General features: G+C 42.7%; 3 protein-coding genes across 8 annotated transcripts; 1 reads left to right on the forward strand and 2 right to left on the reverse strand.

The window, feature by feature from the left end:
- Nucleotides 1-561: 561 nt before the first annotated feature.
- fip1l1b (FIP1 like 1b (S. cerevisiae)) lies at nucleotides 562-6,327 on the forward strand. Of its 6 annotated transcripts, none has more exons than XM_053677395.1 (17): nucleotides 562-865; nucleotides 1,375-1,432; nucleotides 1,532-1,592; nucleotides 1,983-2,089; nucleotides 2,233-2,297; nucleotides 2,441-2,551; nucleotides 2,767-2,897; nucleotides 3,048-3,160; nucleotides 3,326-3,379; nucleotides 3,880-3,979; nucleotides 4,180-4,333; nucleotides 4,503-4,529; nucleotides 4,648-4,702; nucleotides 5,049-5,104; nucleotides 5,213-5,411; nucleotides 5,571-5,714; nucleotides 5,986-6,327. In XM_053677395.1, the coding sequence occupies exons 1-17, from the start codon at nucleotides 760-762 to the stop codon at nucleotides 6,122-6,124; spliced, it is 1,680 nt and encodes a 559-aa protein (XP_053533370.1). In that variant the 5' UTR covers nucleotides 562-759; the 3' UTR covers nucleotides 6,125-6,327. The 6 variants fall into 6 exon arrangements, with proteins under 6 accessions (XP_053533370.1, XP_053533369.1, XP_053533368.1 ...); XM_053677394.1 differs by having other exon boundaries at nucleotides 563-865; nucleotides 5,046-5,104; XM_053677393.1 differs by having other exon boundaries at nucleotides 563-865; nucleotides 5,983-6,327.
- A 1,042-nt stretch (nucleotides 6,328-7,369) lies between these two features.
- chic2 (cysteine-rich hydrophobic domain 2) lies at nucleotides 7,370-12,808 on the reverse strand. Its single transcript, XM_017461499.3, has 6 exons — nucleotides 12,489-12,808; nucleotides 12,020-12,074; nucleotides 11,574-11,729; nucleotides 10,825-10,881; nucleotides 10,667-10,726; nucleotides 7,370-9,835 (listed from the first exon to the last, which is right to left on the reverse strand). The coding sequence occupies exons 1-6, from the start codon at nucleotides 12,626-12,628 to the stop codon at nucleotides 9,785-9,787; spliced, it is 519 nt and encodes a 172-aa protein (XP_017316988.1). The 5' UTR covers nucleotides 12,629-12,808; the 3' UTR covers nucleotides 7,370-9,784.
- A 634-nt stretch (nucleotides 12,809-13,442) lies between these two features.
- LOC108260849 (OCIA domain-containing protein 1) lies at nucleotides 13,443-15,313 on the reverse strand. The gene is made up of 8 exons (XM_017461498.3): nucleotides 15,127-15,313; nucleotides 14,872-14,956; nucleotides 14,659-14,712; nucleotides 14,522-14,569; nucleotides 14,275-14,410; nucleotides 14,006-14,151; nucleotides 13,726-13,863; nucleotides 13,443-13,584 (listed from the first exon to the last, which is right to left on the reverse strand). The coding sequence occupies exons 1-8, from the start codon at nucleotides 15,175-15,177 to the stop codon at nucleotides 13,547-13,549; spliced, it is 696 nt and encodes a 231-aa protein (XP_017316987.1). The 5' UTR covers nucleotides 15,178-15,313; the 3' UTR covers nucleotides 13,443-13,546.
- Nucleotides 15,314-15,466: the final 153 nt, after the last annotated feature.

Raw genomic sequence — 15,466 nt, forward strand, 5'->3', positions numbered from 1 at the left:
ATTCACATTTCTTACTTGTACAAGTACCCTGGGAGATATGCCGAACATGATCAAATATAAAGGTTTAAGCCGTGGCCTCAGCACAAGTTAATGAAGTCAGTGAGGGGAAGAAAAAAAGAAAGTTTGGAAAACTGACTTCCGGTCCTGAACGCTTGATTGTGTTTGAATGCGCCTCCGGTCAGTCATTTTATCAGTACTCTTCTCTGCAGGTCACTTTCACCACTGACCCCAACTTCCTAACAAGCTGGAATGTGCAATAAAAGAAATTCACTATGCTGTAATGTTTATGTGACAAATAAAGGCTTCTTCTTCCTCCTCTTCTCTTTTAAATTTGGAAACATGAAACTTGAAAAAACTAGGTTAAAACTTTTTTAAAAATATATCTTATAATATATATATACGTTAAACTCGTTTTTAAGTTAAATCAAATAACTTTAGCGAGGTATTTATTTGTTTGAATAAGGCGCAAAGTTTTCTAAGGTAAATATGTTTAAAAAAAAAAATCCAAACCGGAAATTTTGCCCTTACAGACTTTTATTGTGTCACGTCTGCACCGGAAATCAAGCTTGTTCTCGGCAAGCTTACTTCCTGCGCAATAGTGTGCCGGTAGAAGGAAGTGCAGTGTTTACCCCTTCATGTGTTCTTAACAGATGAACTGCCGCTTTGTGCGCATTTATGTCAGGCTGTCTTGGTCATTTTAGGGTCGGATATTTTGCGGATTTTTTTGCGGTTTTCATTCAGGGGAAGTAAAAAAACAAAATGTCCGCGGATGAATCGGAGAAAACAACAACAACAGCGGTGGCGGCGGCAGTAGCGGTAGCGGAGGCTCCTGCGGGGGATGAGGAGGAGGAATGGCTCTATGGCGGTTAGACTTTATTCTATAAATATTCTACAATTTCCGTCTCGTTCTGCAGATATTTAATAACTGATACACGTTATAATTCATTTCTAAATTAAAACCCAATTACATTTAGATCCTAAGAACATTTTGGGCCTGAATTATGATGCGCTCGATCAGAGCTGCACGGTATATCACTTGTCAGGGGATATCGCGATATCGGTATTTGCAATGCATTCTATAAATAATAATAATAATAATAATAATAACAACAACAATGATGGTAATAATAATATGCAGCAAAGTAACAATAGTATATTTTGTCCATTTTACTTAAGCCCCGTCATTTCCCCAGCCAGATTTGGCTATAAATGAAATATCTATGTGTCTATATGTATTTATTATGACTTATTCCAAAATTCAAGGTTACGAGTTGAATGTAGCTAACATGAATGTAGCTTTATCATCATGCAGCTTTCATGGTTAAATAATGTAGATTTAATACTTTTGTTCCTCCATGTTAATCTGTGCCGCAGATGAAGGAGAAAGCAAGGAGACAGAGGAGGAAGAGGCCAAACTCACAGCTGCTGTCAGGTGAGTGCATCTTCCACTCTGTAATTTGATTCATTAATGTTGTGCTATGCTGTAAATAGTTAATAATGTATATAATGTGTGTGTGTGTGTGTTTTGTAGTGCCCCCTCTGCTCCTGCAGCCCCCGAGGAGAACAGCACTGGAAATGGAGTGGCCAGTCAGGTAGCTGTTTGTTCCATAGTGATTCGTTTGGGATTCAGTTGGAGTCTGCTTCATTGCGACTCAACTCCTTAATGATTCATTTGGGATTCAGCTCCTTTTGAGATTCAACTCCTTAATGATTCATTTGGGATTTATTTAAGATTCAGTTTGTTCAGGATTCATTAGGGATTCATCTCCTGGCGGTACAGTATAGAAGTGCACTTTGTAGGGTATGGAGTAATGGTAGTGTGCTATAGTGTGTCCATTAGTGACATCTCGCGGATGTGATGCAGGAATGGTCACATCTTCAGTATCGTTACCTTTTATCACGTCTACATCATGTACAGAATTAAAAGAGAGTTTCAGTAAAGCCTGATTCGGTGAGAATAACACACAGACTTCCCCGGTCAGGAGGAGGCGCATGGTGACAACCAGGACAGCGAGAGTGACAGTGATGACGACGACGATGATGTCCGTGTGACCATCGGCGATATTAAGACGGGCGCGCCTCAGTACCCGTGAGTCGAAAGAAGGAAGCCTTTCCTCTGAGCTGCAGCGTTTACTTCCTGTTTAAATTACACACGTGTGTTTAAACTCCGTGTTCCAGCCCTATGCTGTGTTTTTGTACTGAATTTAAACTGAGCTGTGTTTCCATTTCCAGGACGTACGGAGCAGCGCCGGTCAATCTGAACATAAAGACAGGAGGCAGCAGGCCATACGGAGCAGGTACCAGGTTCATTCATCAGGAATTTACTGTACACTGAATTGAAATATTAAGTCAATAAACACCACATTAAACAAACCATTAAGGGTTTGTGTAATGATATTCCTTCCTGCATAACACTGTACTTCCTGTGTGTGTGTGTCAGTGGGAGCGAAGGTGAAAGGTGTGGATCTCGATGCCCCAGGCAGCATTAACGGTGTCCCCGTGCTGGAGGCGGACATGGAGTCGTTTGAGGAAAAGCCCTGGAGAAAACCTGGTGTGTTTTATCTTCATACTGACAACACTGTTGCCAGGCAACTGGGAAATATGGATGCCACTAACCTAAGCATAAGCAAGCTCATGACACAGTGACAGGAAATAAAACCGAAACATCAGGAGCATCAACATTCGCCTCAGATATGCCGGTTAAGCACGTGTTTGCTTGTGTGTGTGTGTGTGTGTGTGTGTGTGTGTGTGTGTGTGTGTGTTTAGGTGCCGACTTGTCGGACTACTTTAATTATGGCTTTAACGAGGATTCTTGGAAGGCATACTGTGAGAAACAGAAGCGGCTGCGTATGGGCCTCGACTCCATCAGCATCAGCTCTGCTACCAGCAAGATTTCTGTAAGTCCCCTCATCCTCCGTATCCTCCTCGGCCCCCTTATACCCTGTCTGTCCCCTTACCCTCCGCTCCTCGTACGGCCTGTATGCTGTGATTACTGTAACCTCCTGCACTTTGATGTATTTATTGGTTCCACTTGGTTTATTGTTCAGGTTCAGCAGGGCAGGACAGGGAACGATAAAGAGGCTGCGCTTCCTGTTCATGTTGCTAAAACAGACTTTACCTCCCCATCCAACCTGTACAAGACAGGCCTGAACCCAGCCAGGTATACACACACACACACACACACACACACACACAGCAGAGTCTCAGCTCGATTTTAAATGTTGAGGTATTTACACTCATGGGTCATTACTCTGTCCTCTTAACTATACCACTGTGTTTGTGTATATCATTATACCCCTGTCTCCCCTTACTCATGCCCTCATAGGATATCCCCTCCGCAGTGGGCGGGGCCTGCATCCCAAGACACGCCCTATTATACGTAAGTGGGTGTGGACACGGGCGTGGTTTCTTGTTTTCTGTTGTTTTTTTTCCCCCACAGGCCTCAGGTTTACCGGATCCTTTTCATTTATTTGTTGTGTTCATCACGTGGTTGGTTGCAGACGGTGTTTTTGGTTTTGTGTTTTATATTTTATATACTTTACATTTATGTTTTGTTTAAGAAACCACTGAGATGCAGGAGTGTTCGTTTCTCTCTCTCTGTGCTTTAAACTTGATGCGTTTTAAATGATATGAATGCAGAAGGTTGAGTGCACTACCAAGATTACTGAGTATTTAAAAACATCTGGATACATTTTATTAAAAGAAGTAGTCGCTCCGAGAATTGGTAAATGATTGTGATATTTTTACAGTCAGCTCAAAAAATAGTTCCGTGTTGGATAAGTAAAAAAAAAAATTGTTGTTGATCGTGCACTCATTTATTTTGTCTTGAGTGTGTGTGTGTATTTTGTCTTGAGTGAAGTCTGTGTGTGTGTTTTGCAGGAAGTCTACTGGGACCATCGATGTGATTGGTGGACAAACAGCCACCATCAGCAGGGTGGAGGGACGCCGCCGACACAACCTGGAGGGAAATAACATCCAGGTAACACACACACACACACACACACACACTCTCTCTCTCTCTCTCTCTCTCTCTCTCTCTCTCTCTCTCTCTCTCTCTCTCTCTCACTCACACACACACACACACACACACACACACACACACACACACACACACAGGATGTTATATATATATATATATATACTCTGAACTCTGTTTTCGTTCCGTTGTGCTGTTTACAGGTGGTCTCCGAACACACCACCTCTGAAGCAGAGGCCACACCCGCCAAACTCCCAACCTTCTTCCCCCCAGGGCCCCTCCCTCCCAACATACCACCACCTCCTTTCCTGCCTCCGCCTCCTGTCAGCCAGGCTCCGCCCCTTATCCCTCCACCGAGTGAGTCTCTCTTTGTCTAATGCTGTACTTATCTCCGCTCTGTGTAATTACATACACTGCAGCCTGCTAGTTTTTAATCCTAACCCTGATATCGCGTAGCACGTTTACTACAGTTTAGTTCATGTTCGTCTGATTAATTCAGTAAGCATTACTGTCTCGTTACTCACAGGACTCCCGATCACCATCCCTCCTCCTGGTACGTTGCTTTACTGCCCGCAAATAAAACATGTCTGGAGTTTGTAACTTAAATACTTTTTAAATTATTTGTAGCGTTTGTGATGGAATTTGTTTGTTTTTGTTTGTTTGCATCCCAGGTTTCCCGCCTCCTCCCAGTGGCCCACCCCCTTCGCTCATGCCAACGTTAGACAAGTAAGTCCCTCGTCCAATTAGAGTTCAGATCCTCACTGTGTGGGAGGGGCTTAGGCTTTGTTACAGGCTGTATCCTGCATGTATTTTAATTTTGTAGTCTGTTAGCTAATTGGTGGTTAACATGAGGATTTAGCGTACTACATAAAATATTTTAAAAGGAACGAGGGCTAAAGTTAGTAGTATTTTCAGTAACATATGGCTTAAGTCACTGGTAACACCCTTAGCAGTTCATATTGATCATTATGGTGATGCTGACAACGATATTAATGATGGTGATGACAACACTGACGATATTGCCAGTGACAGTAATGATGATGATGATGATGATGATGATTTTCTCCAGCAGTGGGCATCCTGGAGGATACGACTGCCGTCCTGTCACTCCGTATACTTTCCCACCAGGTCAGTTCATCTTCTGTTTTTTTTAAAACATTTTTTGTCACTGTAAAAGGTTCTGAACTGTGAATTATAGAGTGTGTGTGTGTGTGTGTGTGTGTGTGTGATTATCAGGTAGTTACCCGCCGCCCATGCAGGGGCCCGTGAACAACTGGGCCGGGATGATGGACAGCTCAAAGCAGTGGGATTATTACCCTCGCCGAGAGAAAGAAAGAGAGAAGGAACGAGAGAGGGAGAGGACAAGGGACCGAGGACACGACCGGGAGAGAGAGAGAGAGCGAGAGCATAGTCCCTCGTCCATGGCCTACAACAGGTGAGCTACACCTCCTTAATTAGAATCATGATGATAACAAATAATACAAGCCTGTCAAAATCAGAAATATTTTCACACTCATCTGTAGATTTGTTATTTATATCTATTTAAATGGAACTTACTCTCTCGATCACGCCCCACACACACACTCGCACACAGTGATGAGGAGCGCTACCGGTACCGTGACTACGGAGACCGTGGGTACGAGAGGCATCGGGAGCGGTCGAGCCGAGAGAAAGAGGAGAGACACCGTGAGAGGAGACACAGAGAGAAAGAGGAGGGAAGGCACAAGTCCTCACGCAGGTAAAACACACACGTGTTCTTTATCACACTAATGCTAAAGCTCACTGACTCGGAGGACACGCCTCCTTTACTATGGTTGAAGCCAGAGATTGAATCTCCCTACACTCAGTCTGAGAGGCACAGCAACCATAGCTCCTTCACCACACCCCCTTTACTGAGGCTAATGCTCTGTGGCCCTTACCTGTGCCACACTTCCTTTAGGGGAACTGAAGTATTAATACAGATAATGCATATCTGAGGCTTGTCTCTCTCTCTCACCGTCTCTCAGCAGTAGCAGAAGGAGGCACGACAGCGAGGAAGGTGATGGCCATCGCAGACACAAACATAAGAAGTCTAAGAGGAGTAAAGAAGGCAAAGAGCCGAGCGAGGAGCGAGCAGCCGACCAGGAGAACCAGGAGGCCATGGAGTAACGTCTCATGTCGTGTCTCCTCTTATCTCATCTTTCCCGAGCTCTAAATGATGCTCGTGCCAGCAGAAACCGAATCCTCTATACTCTTCTGTAGTATTTTTTTCCATTTTATTTCTTCTGTTCGTTCCGATATTGTGTTTTTTCCAAGTCCCATGTAGATGTTGATTTGTTGGATTAAAAAAAGGCATTTGGTAATTTCTGTAACGAGCATCGTGGTTAGTTCTTCTTCTTATAAATGTAAGTGGATCACTGGAGGAGTTGTTTGCAGGGGTAAATGGATCACTGGAGGAGTCGTTTGCAAGGGTAAATGAATCACTGGAGGAGTCGTTTGCAGGGGTAAATGGATCACTGGAGGAGTCGTTTGCAAGGGTAAATGAATCACTGGAGGAGTCGTTTGCAGGGGGTAAATGGATCACTGGAGGAATCGTTTGCAGGGGTAAATGGATCACTGGAGGAGTCGTTTGCAGGGGTAAATGGATCACTGGAGGATTCATTTATAAAAATAACTTCCCCAGTGATTTACTTGAGAGATGTAAGTGAACAATCCGAGGAATCGTTTTACAGGTGTAAGTAAATCCCCTGATTTGATAGGTTTACTAATCTACATGAAGCCCTGGAGGAGTCATTTACAAATGTAAGTGAAACACTGCAAGTCATTTACAAAGTAAGCGTATCACTTGAGGATTCATTTTTAAAAATGAATCACTGAAAGAGTTGTGGTGAAATCTAAACCAGTGAAAGTCAATGTGCCTTCCCCAGTATGATTATACCATCCACACACACACCCTACGTGATGTCCCAGAAGACGTCACTGAAAGAAGTCCGTGGTCTTTCTTCTGAATAATGAATCACGGCTGGACTGCGACTGTAACGAAAGACGTTTCATCGCTCGTGTTTTCTCTCTGCTCCTTACAGCACGACAGTTCTCTTCCTTTCTTCATTTATTTTTCAGTCTTTTCTTCATATCTCGTCTGTCTTATTCTCTCTTCCGGCTTTATTTGACCTCTTCCTTCCCTCTTGTCCTTGCTTTTTCACTCCCTCGTTTCTCTCTCTCTCTTCATCCCTTTTTATCTTCTTCCCTTCAGCTTGTTCATTCAGTCTTATTACCTTTTCTCTTCTCCTACTTACACTTCCATCCTCACTCCTTTTCAACTCTTCTAAAGTTTTGGCACCACACCGTAAGCTGTCACAATACACTCGTTTCAGCATTCCTGCTCAGCCACACACACACACGCACACACACACGTTAATGTATTTGTACTTTATTCCTGTACATACACAGTACTTAAATATTCTTTAGAGAAATAAAGAAACAATAACAACAAAAAAAATAGTAATGGATGAGCATAAAGACATGGGCAACACATACTGAACAACACACACTCTCACACACACACTTGGTTAAAACCTGCTGGGCAAATTTTATGCTCAATTTAAGGTAGCATTTTTTTTTTTTTTTTTTTTTTTTTTTTTTTAAATACAACGTGATCTTAACCTTGTGTTCAGTGTAAAATATCTCAATGATAAAAATCCAGAAATCAGGGATGCACCAATATGTGATTAATTAATTTATATTTTGTTCTAAATATTGAACATTAAAGGAGCTGTTTGGTCAAAAGCACAGGCTTTCGTTACATGCTAGCTGAATTAGCATCCTAGCCTCAGCGCTAAGCTACTCCGTTTGGTCTAAGGTGTCATGGTAGACATTTCATTTTTGGCCAAACTGCTCCTTTAATACAACCAGAAACTAAACTAAGACTTAAAAATACAACGGGGGTGTTTTTTTTATTTTATTTTTTAACCACAGCAATGTTTTGTTGATTGTTTTTCATTAACTGATATCGCTCACGAGACACAGATACAAAACACACACACACACACACACACACTCACAAACTGAAGAAGTTGAACATTAGCTGCTCTTTTTAACTGAGCAGGTAAACGAAGCTAAAAATACTTTAAAAAATAAAAGGCTTGTGGGAGCTTTACTGACTAAAACTCTTCTCACAGGAAGAAGTATGATACCTTATCAGCGACAGCCAATAACAATGACCACTTTTGCTATCTACAATAGTACTTTAAATTCAAATAAAAGTGAAACAAATCAGTTAGCCTAGCATGTTATGACTTGTTAGCATAACCTTAAATGGCTAGCAAGTAGCTACCGTGACAATATAAAACGGATAGTTAGCCATTTTGCTAAGTAAAAGTCACGATCCTGATGTTTCACACATTCATAAAACACATTTTTGTGTGAAATGTTACACTGTTCATGACAGAAACGCAGCAAACTGACACACGACATTCAAGCTAGCATGTGCTGGCATTGTTAGCATAATGTTAGCTAGCTGAGGGAAAATGTTTCCTATTTCTTCATCGGATTCAACCGAAACTGTTTGCTAAATATTATCAAGTGGAAAGAAATGTCCTTTGAAGAAAAATGTTTATTTTTTTTTATTATGAAGAACGGCTAGCAGGTGGCTAGTTTTCAAAGTAGGGCTGTGTTTCAAATCTCACACTATGGCCTAATGCTTAAAAGTATTTAGTGTACACTAATCGAACATACTTTTAAGAGTTTATACATGAGAGACTCATGAAACTAAACTGCTAACTGGATTGTATTTGATGTTAGCATGCTAGCAATGACCAACAGTGATTAAAATACTACAGGGAGGATGTGATGCGAGAGAGCCTAGTTTCAAAAGGTTTTCAGTACTTGTCACACACGGCTTCCTCTATGAGAAGATTTTTACGGGCTTAATAAAGCTCTCACAAGCTTTTTTTTTAAAAAAAAAAAGAAGAAGAAGAAAGAAATAATCCATTCTGTGCTGCATTAAGGGATCCGGCTGCGACCTGAACCTTCCGGAAGTCTCACACACTGTTTTTTTTACTAGACAAGTCGGTCCTGTTTAGTGCAGCCGGTATGTGATAGTCTCTTTCAGGTTCATTTGTGAAGGGAAAATGGCGGATCGTTATCCGTTATGGAGCGGCTAGGATGTTTAGCAAGTAACGCACGTCTCTGGGTCGAGAAGAGCGGAAACCAATCACAAACACGACCATGTAACATCACACCATGTCGCTAAGACTTCCTTTTCATTCATTACTAGCATATAATGTAAAGTTTTGCCATTTGCAATGATAGTCAGATCACAGCCAGCTAGCTTAGCGTAGCTTATGTGACGTTCCCTCGTTAGCAGTAGCTAGCCCACCAACAAGATCCCCAAGACCCTCAGGCTAATTATTAATACTGTGGTGATGTCACATGATCACGTTCTCTGATTGGCTGATCAAACAGATGCCCACAGTTTTTTTCTTCCGTCGTTGCAGCGTTGCTATGGTAACACCCGTTCGTCTGCTGTATCTGATTTCATGACATGGCTTCCAGTGGCTCAGAGCCTTGTGCTGCAGGACCATGGTGTTCTCAGGTGGCTCCAGGTGAGGGTCCTCCGGGGGGAGGTGTGTGTGGGAGGTGTGTGTGGGAGGTGGGTGGGGTTACGCAGGTGTGTAAACAGCACTGAATGTGGGAGAAGCAGCGTATATGTCTATGCATATGTATTTATATATGTTTAAGTGTATATAGGATGAGTTTATAGTCCGGAGTGAGGGAAGTGTGAGACTACCAGAGGAAGGCACCTTAGGCAGAGGACAGCGTGAGCGGCTGCTAATCCGGCCTGAAGATGGGAATCTTGGGTAGAAACTCTATTAAGATAACCTGTACAGGACACACAGAGAGAGAGAGAGAGAGAGAGAGCGAGAGAGAGATCAAGGTTTATAACGTACAATAATATTTTGTGTACTGATTAAACAAAACAGAGATTTGGGACAACACCTTTGGAAATCAGAAACCGGATTACAGTTCCCTGGTGTTTTCCTCACTATAAGAACAGATCAGCTGTAGTCTCACAGTGACTAATTCTGCGTTCTCTGCACTAACGCCAACAATCCCACAGACATGCTAGCACAAATTCACATGATCTAGTGACTGGATACAACAAAAACTAAAGCAAGGCTTCATTAAAAAAAATATAAAAAAAGATGATCTTTTACAATTCCACAATCAATGATACATTTTCCCTCATAAATATTAAACGAATATCATTTCTTATAGAAGGAATTACACGCTCCACATGGTGCGGTTATACAAAAATAACATGTTGGGGAAGTGTGATGCCACGAAAGCAGGATCTTTTCATACGAGCGCGGAATGTGGAGCGTGTTATTCCGCTTACACCACAGCGATTTGCCGGTGATTACAAAGTCTAACGTATTAATGAAACGACAGGTCGCGGATTTTATCGGTTTATAGTTAGATTTAATGATGTGGAACGTCTGAGAGACGAGTTAGTTCCTGTTCTCACTTACTGCGATAAACAATCATTCCCTCACCAGCGCCCCCGTGTGTCTCTCTCTCTCTCTCTCTCTCTCGATCTCCCCCTCTCTACTAGAACGTGTAAACTCCTCAGCTCTGAGGACGCTGACATGCTGGGACACTCCGTAAAGCAGCGTGACTGCTACAAAGCGCTGACACGGGAGATTAACTTACGTATTCCATCATGTTGTTGGTTTCACACTTCCTTTTGCTCAGCCGCCAGTGCAAACACAACTGCGACAGAGAGACACGTTAGCAACGATGAACACGACAGACAAATGATAATAATAATAATAAAAAACACACACACACACACACACACACACACTAACCTTATGATAAAGGTGGTTGTTCTCCCACTCCAGTAACTTCTCTATGGATCTTCGTGTCTGAAAGAGACAAAAAGTGTGTGGGGGAAAATAAATAAATAAATAAATAAACCCAATGTACGTTTATCTTTTCTTCTTTACTTCAGCGACAAAAATCATCAGCTAAATTCCAGGGGGATTTATTTTCGTAGACATTATGAGTAACAAAGAAAAAGGAGGAACGACAAGGTTTTAAATATTTTATTTCATATCTAGAGAAATCAATTATTTATCAAGTTAAACACTGAACTTTTGAACACGTTTTATGCGTACAAACATTTAACACCGGAAATGAGGAAAACTAAAAATATTTACGTAATATCTAGGGAAATAAATTGCCGATTCATTAACAGTGGAAAGGAGGGGAAAAATTCGGTAAAAATGGTAATGTTTTATGTTTATGTTCTGAAAAAAATGCAATTGATTTTAAAATTGTACGGTCATATTGTCCAGCGCTAGTGTTCACAATGTGGAACTGTTTTCACATTAAATATTAAAAAGCCTGAGACAACTGAATATTCATATTTATTCTGAACTTTTTCCCCCCGCATTTCTGTAGTTTTCCTGGTCCGGAAGTTTATGCCTTTAAATGATTATATAAATACTTTTCCCTACTCTATCCATCAAAGGCTGCTATTTAAACAGAAACCATGTGAGTGACGTGTGTGACGTGTGTGTGACGTGTGTGCGCGAGTGTGTAGATGCAGACTGACGCGTTTGCTGAGGCAGATGACGGGCCACAGACTGAGTCCCAGCGTGCAGCAGCAGCACAAACAGCCACACAGCAGCCAGCGCACGTTCACCGGCAGCGTCTTCCTCAGACAGCCGTTCACTCGACTTATACTGGCTTTAAACTCCTCCGGCGCCACCTACAGGTCAGCACAGGAACAAGAACACCAGCACTGTAATCAGTAAACATGCAGTACTGAAAGGAAATTAACAACAAAACCACCTCGTCCTGTTTCCGACTCCGGGCGACGTGTGCCCTAGAGTCGATGCTTGCATCTACTCCCACACTGTCCTGGATGGAGTGTGTCGTTTATCAGACATGCTATGAATTGAGATCGGACGTTGCGTGCACGTCGTGTTCATTGACCTGGTGTTCAGTGTGTCTGGGTGCATTACAGGTGGGACAGATGTTTAATGATGGCTCTCTCACCTTCCCTGTGAGTGCTGAGGGAAACTCTGTCTCAAATTTATTGCTGAGTCCAAACCTAGTAACAAAGAAAAGCACAATTCATTGAAAATCTGCTTTTAAAGAGAGTTCATTCATTCATTTTACATGTTGTTAGTTATTAGCCTGCTGTGCTTGGATCTTGTAGAGCAGCGTGGAATAATTTCATTTAATTTCATTCAACATTCCATAAGATTTATTATTATTTCGTATTCCTGCACATCCCGCCCATCCTGTGTCAGGATTGGCTACTGGTACGGACTCCTGGACGATTATTGGCTAATTCTCATACTCGCGAGCACTCAGCCAATCAGCGGCCAGACTGGGATTGAGAACTACTAACCAATCACAGGGAAGGAGGGCGGAACTTATCGGAAGCGAATTAAAACTGAAACCAGTGTTATCGAGGTTTAGTCAGCGATCTTTTTAAAATAGATTTCTCGGAGTCACTTACACGGTGGCTCGGCCTGCTCCGCGAACCAGCACCGGTTCCGGCCCGAATTTAAGCAGCTGCTCCTCCGCCGCCCGGCCTTCGTCCTCCTCCTCTTCCTCTTCTTCCTCCTCCTCGTAAATCTCATCAAAGTCCTCCATCATGGCCGCCTCGGCCTCCCGCTTCTCGGGAGGGACTCAGCGTTCCTCAGAGATCACTCAGAAGTTTCGTGTTTCATGAAACGCCACATAAAGGAGATTTTCTGGCCGAACATACACACAGTCCTGAGCAAAACATCAACATCCGCCGCAGTTCCCGAACTCGCTGCGAGAATAAGACGTATTATCGCGAGAATAGGAGACGAGTAAAAAAAAAAAGAAAGGAAGAAAAAAGAGAGACCCCCCCCCCCCCCCCAACTGTCCCCTCTCGCGAGAGTACAAGTTGGGACTGTAACGTCAACGTCTACTCCTCTGTTATCGCGAGATTATAACTCAGCGTGATGAGAAACATATTTTTAAACCCGTTATTAGAGGTGTTACGGTTTTTTTTTTTCTACGCACAAGACTACGACACATTTTACTACAACACTAATTTATTTTTACAGCTCTAAATATATATATATAGATTCTTTTATATTTTAAATAAAATGATCTTTTGTGTGTGATTAAGACATTTTATTTAATAACCTTTCATTTAATAAAGTTTATTAAAAAATCCCAAGTGAAACATCTGCCTTGTGATATTTCAAGGCTAATTTTTTTTTAATTGGGGGGAAAAAAACAACAATCACTCACAAATAGAGAACAAGGCAATCTGTGGGATGTTGCACTATTTTCTTTAATATTTCTATTATTGTTAATACTTTTGCATTAAACAAACAAACACAGTGTCTGTGAAAGCAGGCATTGCAGATTTTCCAGAAATTCCTTCTTCCATCCCCTTATCTCTTTGGATTCCTCACAAATAAAACAACAGTCATTATATTTTTTCATATAGAGCATTTATTATTAATACTGTAATACACAGACGAAGGCATTCACACAGCTGAGATTTCTCCCAGCATTCAGCTGCTCGTGCGCTCCTCACTCGTCCCACGTGTCGCCGTATTTGTTCTTCTTCACTGCACAGACGGTGAACGTACACATCATCACGTTGTTTAATTCTTTGCTAATAAACCATTTCTTTTGATAAAATCCTAACTAGAATAATGAGCAGACAGCCACGTAACCATGACAACAGGAGTTTGACTGACAGCTCTCACCATCCTTCTTGGCCGTATCTCTGTCTATTTTCTGGTTCCGGGTGATGTCGTAGTTCTCCCTGTTCTTGTTGCGCAGCTCCTCATAAAGGATGGGTTTCTTCTTCACCTCCTCCCCCTCCTCCTGCTCCTCACGCAGCGCTGTAACAGTTCATCAACAGCTCAGAACAACACTAACACTCGTTAATCCTCAGTACAGTATCATGCTCTGATTGGTTACAGGAGCACTGGGGGCGGGACTTGGGGTCAGATCGGTCACAGTGATATAACGAGGGTGAAGTACCGCGTGTGTGAAGGTTGCGGTGTGGAGCCGAGTGTGTGGTGTCGCTGTAGCTGAGGTCAGGGGGAGAATCTGAGACACTCTCCGACTGAAACATCTCAAACTGAGGCTTCTCATCTTCACTGAGCTCCGGCTGAGGACCAGCGAACCTCACACAGTAACCACAGACACAGAGAGAGACAGAGACAGAGAGAGAGAGTATGAGTGTGTGTGTGAGTGTGTCTGTTATTGTGTGTGTGTGTGTGTGTGTGTGTGTGTGTGTGTGTGCTCACTGTGGTGGACGGTGATGATGTCGGTGTCTCTGTCGAAGAGCTTCTGCAATTGGTGAATTCTCCAAATTATAGAATTTCTGCCGACATGTCTTCATGTAGGACAGCTTTCCTGCGAAGTAGCCACACATGCCGGCAACTACACACACACACACACACACACACACACACACACACACACACACACACCCTCAGTACCTAGACTGCACACACACATATCATGTGAGTGTATAAGGTTTAATAAACTCACACAGCACTTTAGGCAGAGATCCGAACCGCGGGGACGCCGTCAGCTTCCCTATTCGCATAAACATGAGCCTTGTTTACATCTCATTTGCATAACAGTACATACATAAACATGTGTGATGTAGTAAACACAATACACACCTTTGGTAACGAGCATTTGAGTGAGGGCCATAGCACTGGCGGAGAATGGCACCGCTGGAGGAAAGAGGGAGAGAGAGAGAGAGGGGAGAGAGAGGGGAGAGAGAGAGAGGGGAGAAAGAGGGGAGAGGGGGGGAGAGAGAGAATGAGCAGTAAGGAGTATATAAGAAGCAGAGACAGTGAGTGGTCATTAGTGCGCATGCGCAGTGTACTCACATCTGTACCAGAAGCTCTCTTCATCGCACTGTTTGAACACTTTCCTCTCCTCCTCTGTGGGGGTGTATTCTGCTCCTAACGCTGCCTGCGCGCGCGCACACACGCACACACACAAATAAGCACACACACAAAAACAGCTCTTCACGTTCAATAATAATAATAATAATAATAATAATAATAATAATGGCCACATCAGTCGCACACTAGATACTTAGCATTAGCATTAGCTAGCTTCCTAGCTATCACACCGCGTACCGGCATCGTTTCCGCGGTGCGCTCCGTGAATTCTGACGAAGATTCAGCCATTTTTAACCAGAATCCTGTAAACACACTTTTAAAACAAACGGCGCACAAATAAAACGCAGCAGCGGCGCTGGTTAGGTCACAAGAGTCAAATACACGGTATCATTTCTTCCTCGGTGGTGTTTAATGTGAGTGAATCAGCGCCACACTGACACCTGGTGGGTCAACAGCGCTAGTGCAGGAGCAATCCCATTTCTAACCGCATGATGGCAGCAAAGCTCACAACAAAAAACTACAGACGGAATGATTAATGCTACAGTATGAAAGAGTACAAGACAGAGTAAATATTTTA

The sequence above is a fragment of the Ictalurus punctatus genome, chromosome 29 (assembly GCF_001660625.3).
Source record: "Ictalurus punctatus breed USDA103 chromosome 29, Coco_2.0, whole genome shotgun sequence".
Lineage (NCBI taxonomy): Eukaryota > Metazoa > Chordata > Actinopteri > Siluriformes > Ictaluridae > Ictalurus > Ictalurus punctatus.

Bases quoted from the DNA above. Each gene is read 5' to 3' on its own strand.
- fip1l1b (XM_017461497.3), top strand. From the start codon at position 760: ATGTCCGCGGATGAATCGGAGAAAACAACAACAACAGCGGTGGCGGCG. The intron at 2,090-2,232 runs GTGAGTCGAAAG...TTCCATTTCCAG, and splicing joins ACGGGCGCGCCTCAGTACCC to GACGTACGGAGCAGCGCCGG. The intron at 4,334-4,502 runs GTGAGTCTCTCT...CGTTACTCACAG, and splicing joins GCCCCTTATCCCTCCACCGA to GACTCCCGATCACCATCCCT.
- chic2 (XM_017461499.3), bottom strand. From the start codon at position 12,628: ATGATGGAGGACTTTGATGAGATTTACGAGGAGGAGGAAGAAGAGGAA. The intron at 12,075-12,488 runs GTAAGTGACTCC...CTTTGTTACTAG, and splicing joins GGAGCAGGCCGAGCCACCGT to GTTTGGACTCAGCAATAAAT. The intron at 10,727-10,824 runs GTTAGTGTGTGT...TCTCTGTCGCAG, and splicing joins ACAACCACCTTTATCATAAG to TTGTGTTTGCACTGGCGGCT.
- LOC108260849 (XM_017461498.3), bottom strand. From the start codon at position 15,177: ATGGCTGAATCTTCGTCAGAATTCACGGAGCGCACCGCGGAAACGATG. The intron at 14,957-15,126 runs GTACGCGGTGTG...GCGCGCGCGCAG, and splicing joins GCACCGCGGAAACGATGCCG to GCAGCGTTAGGAGCAGAATA. The intron at 14,570-14,658 runs GTGTGTATTGTG...TTATGCGAATAG, and splicing joins TCAAATGCTCGTTACCAAAG to GGAAGCTGACGGCGTCCCCG.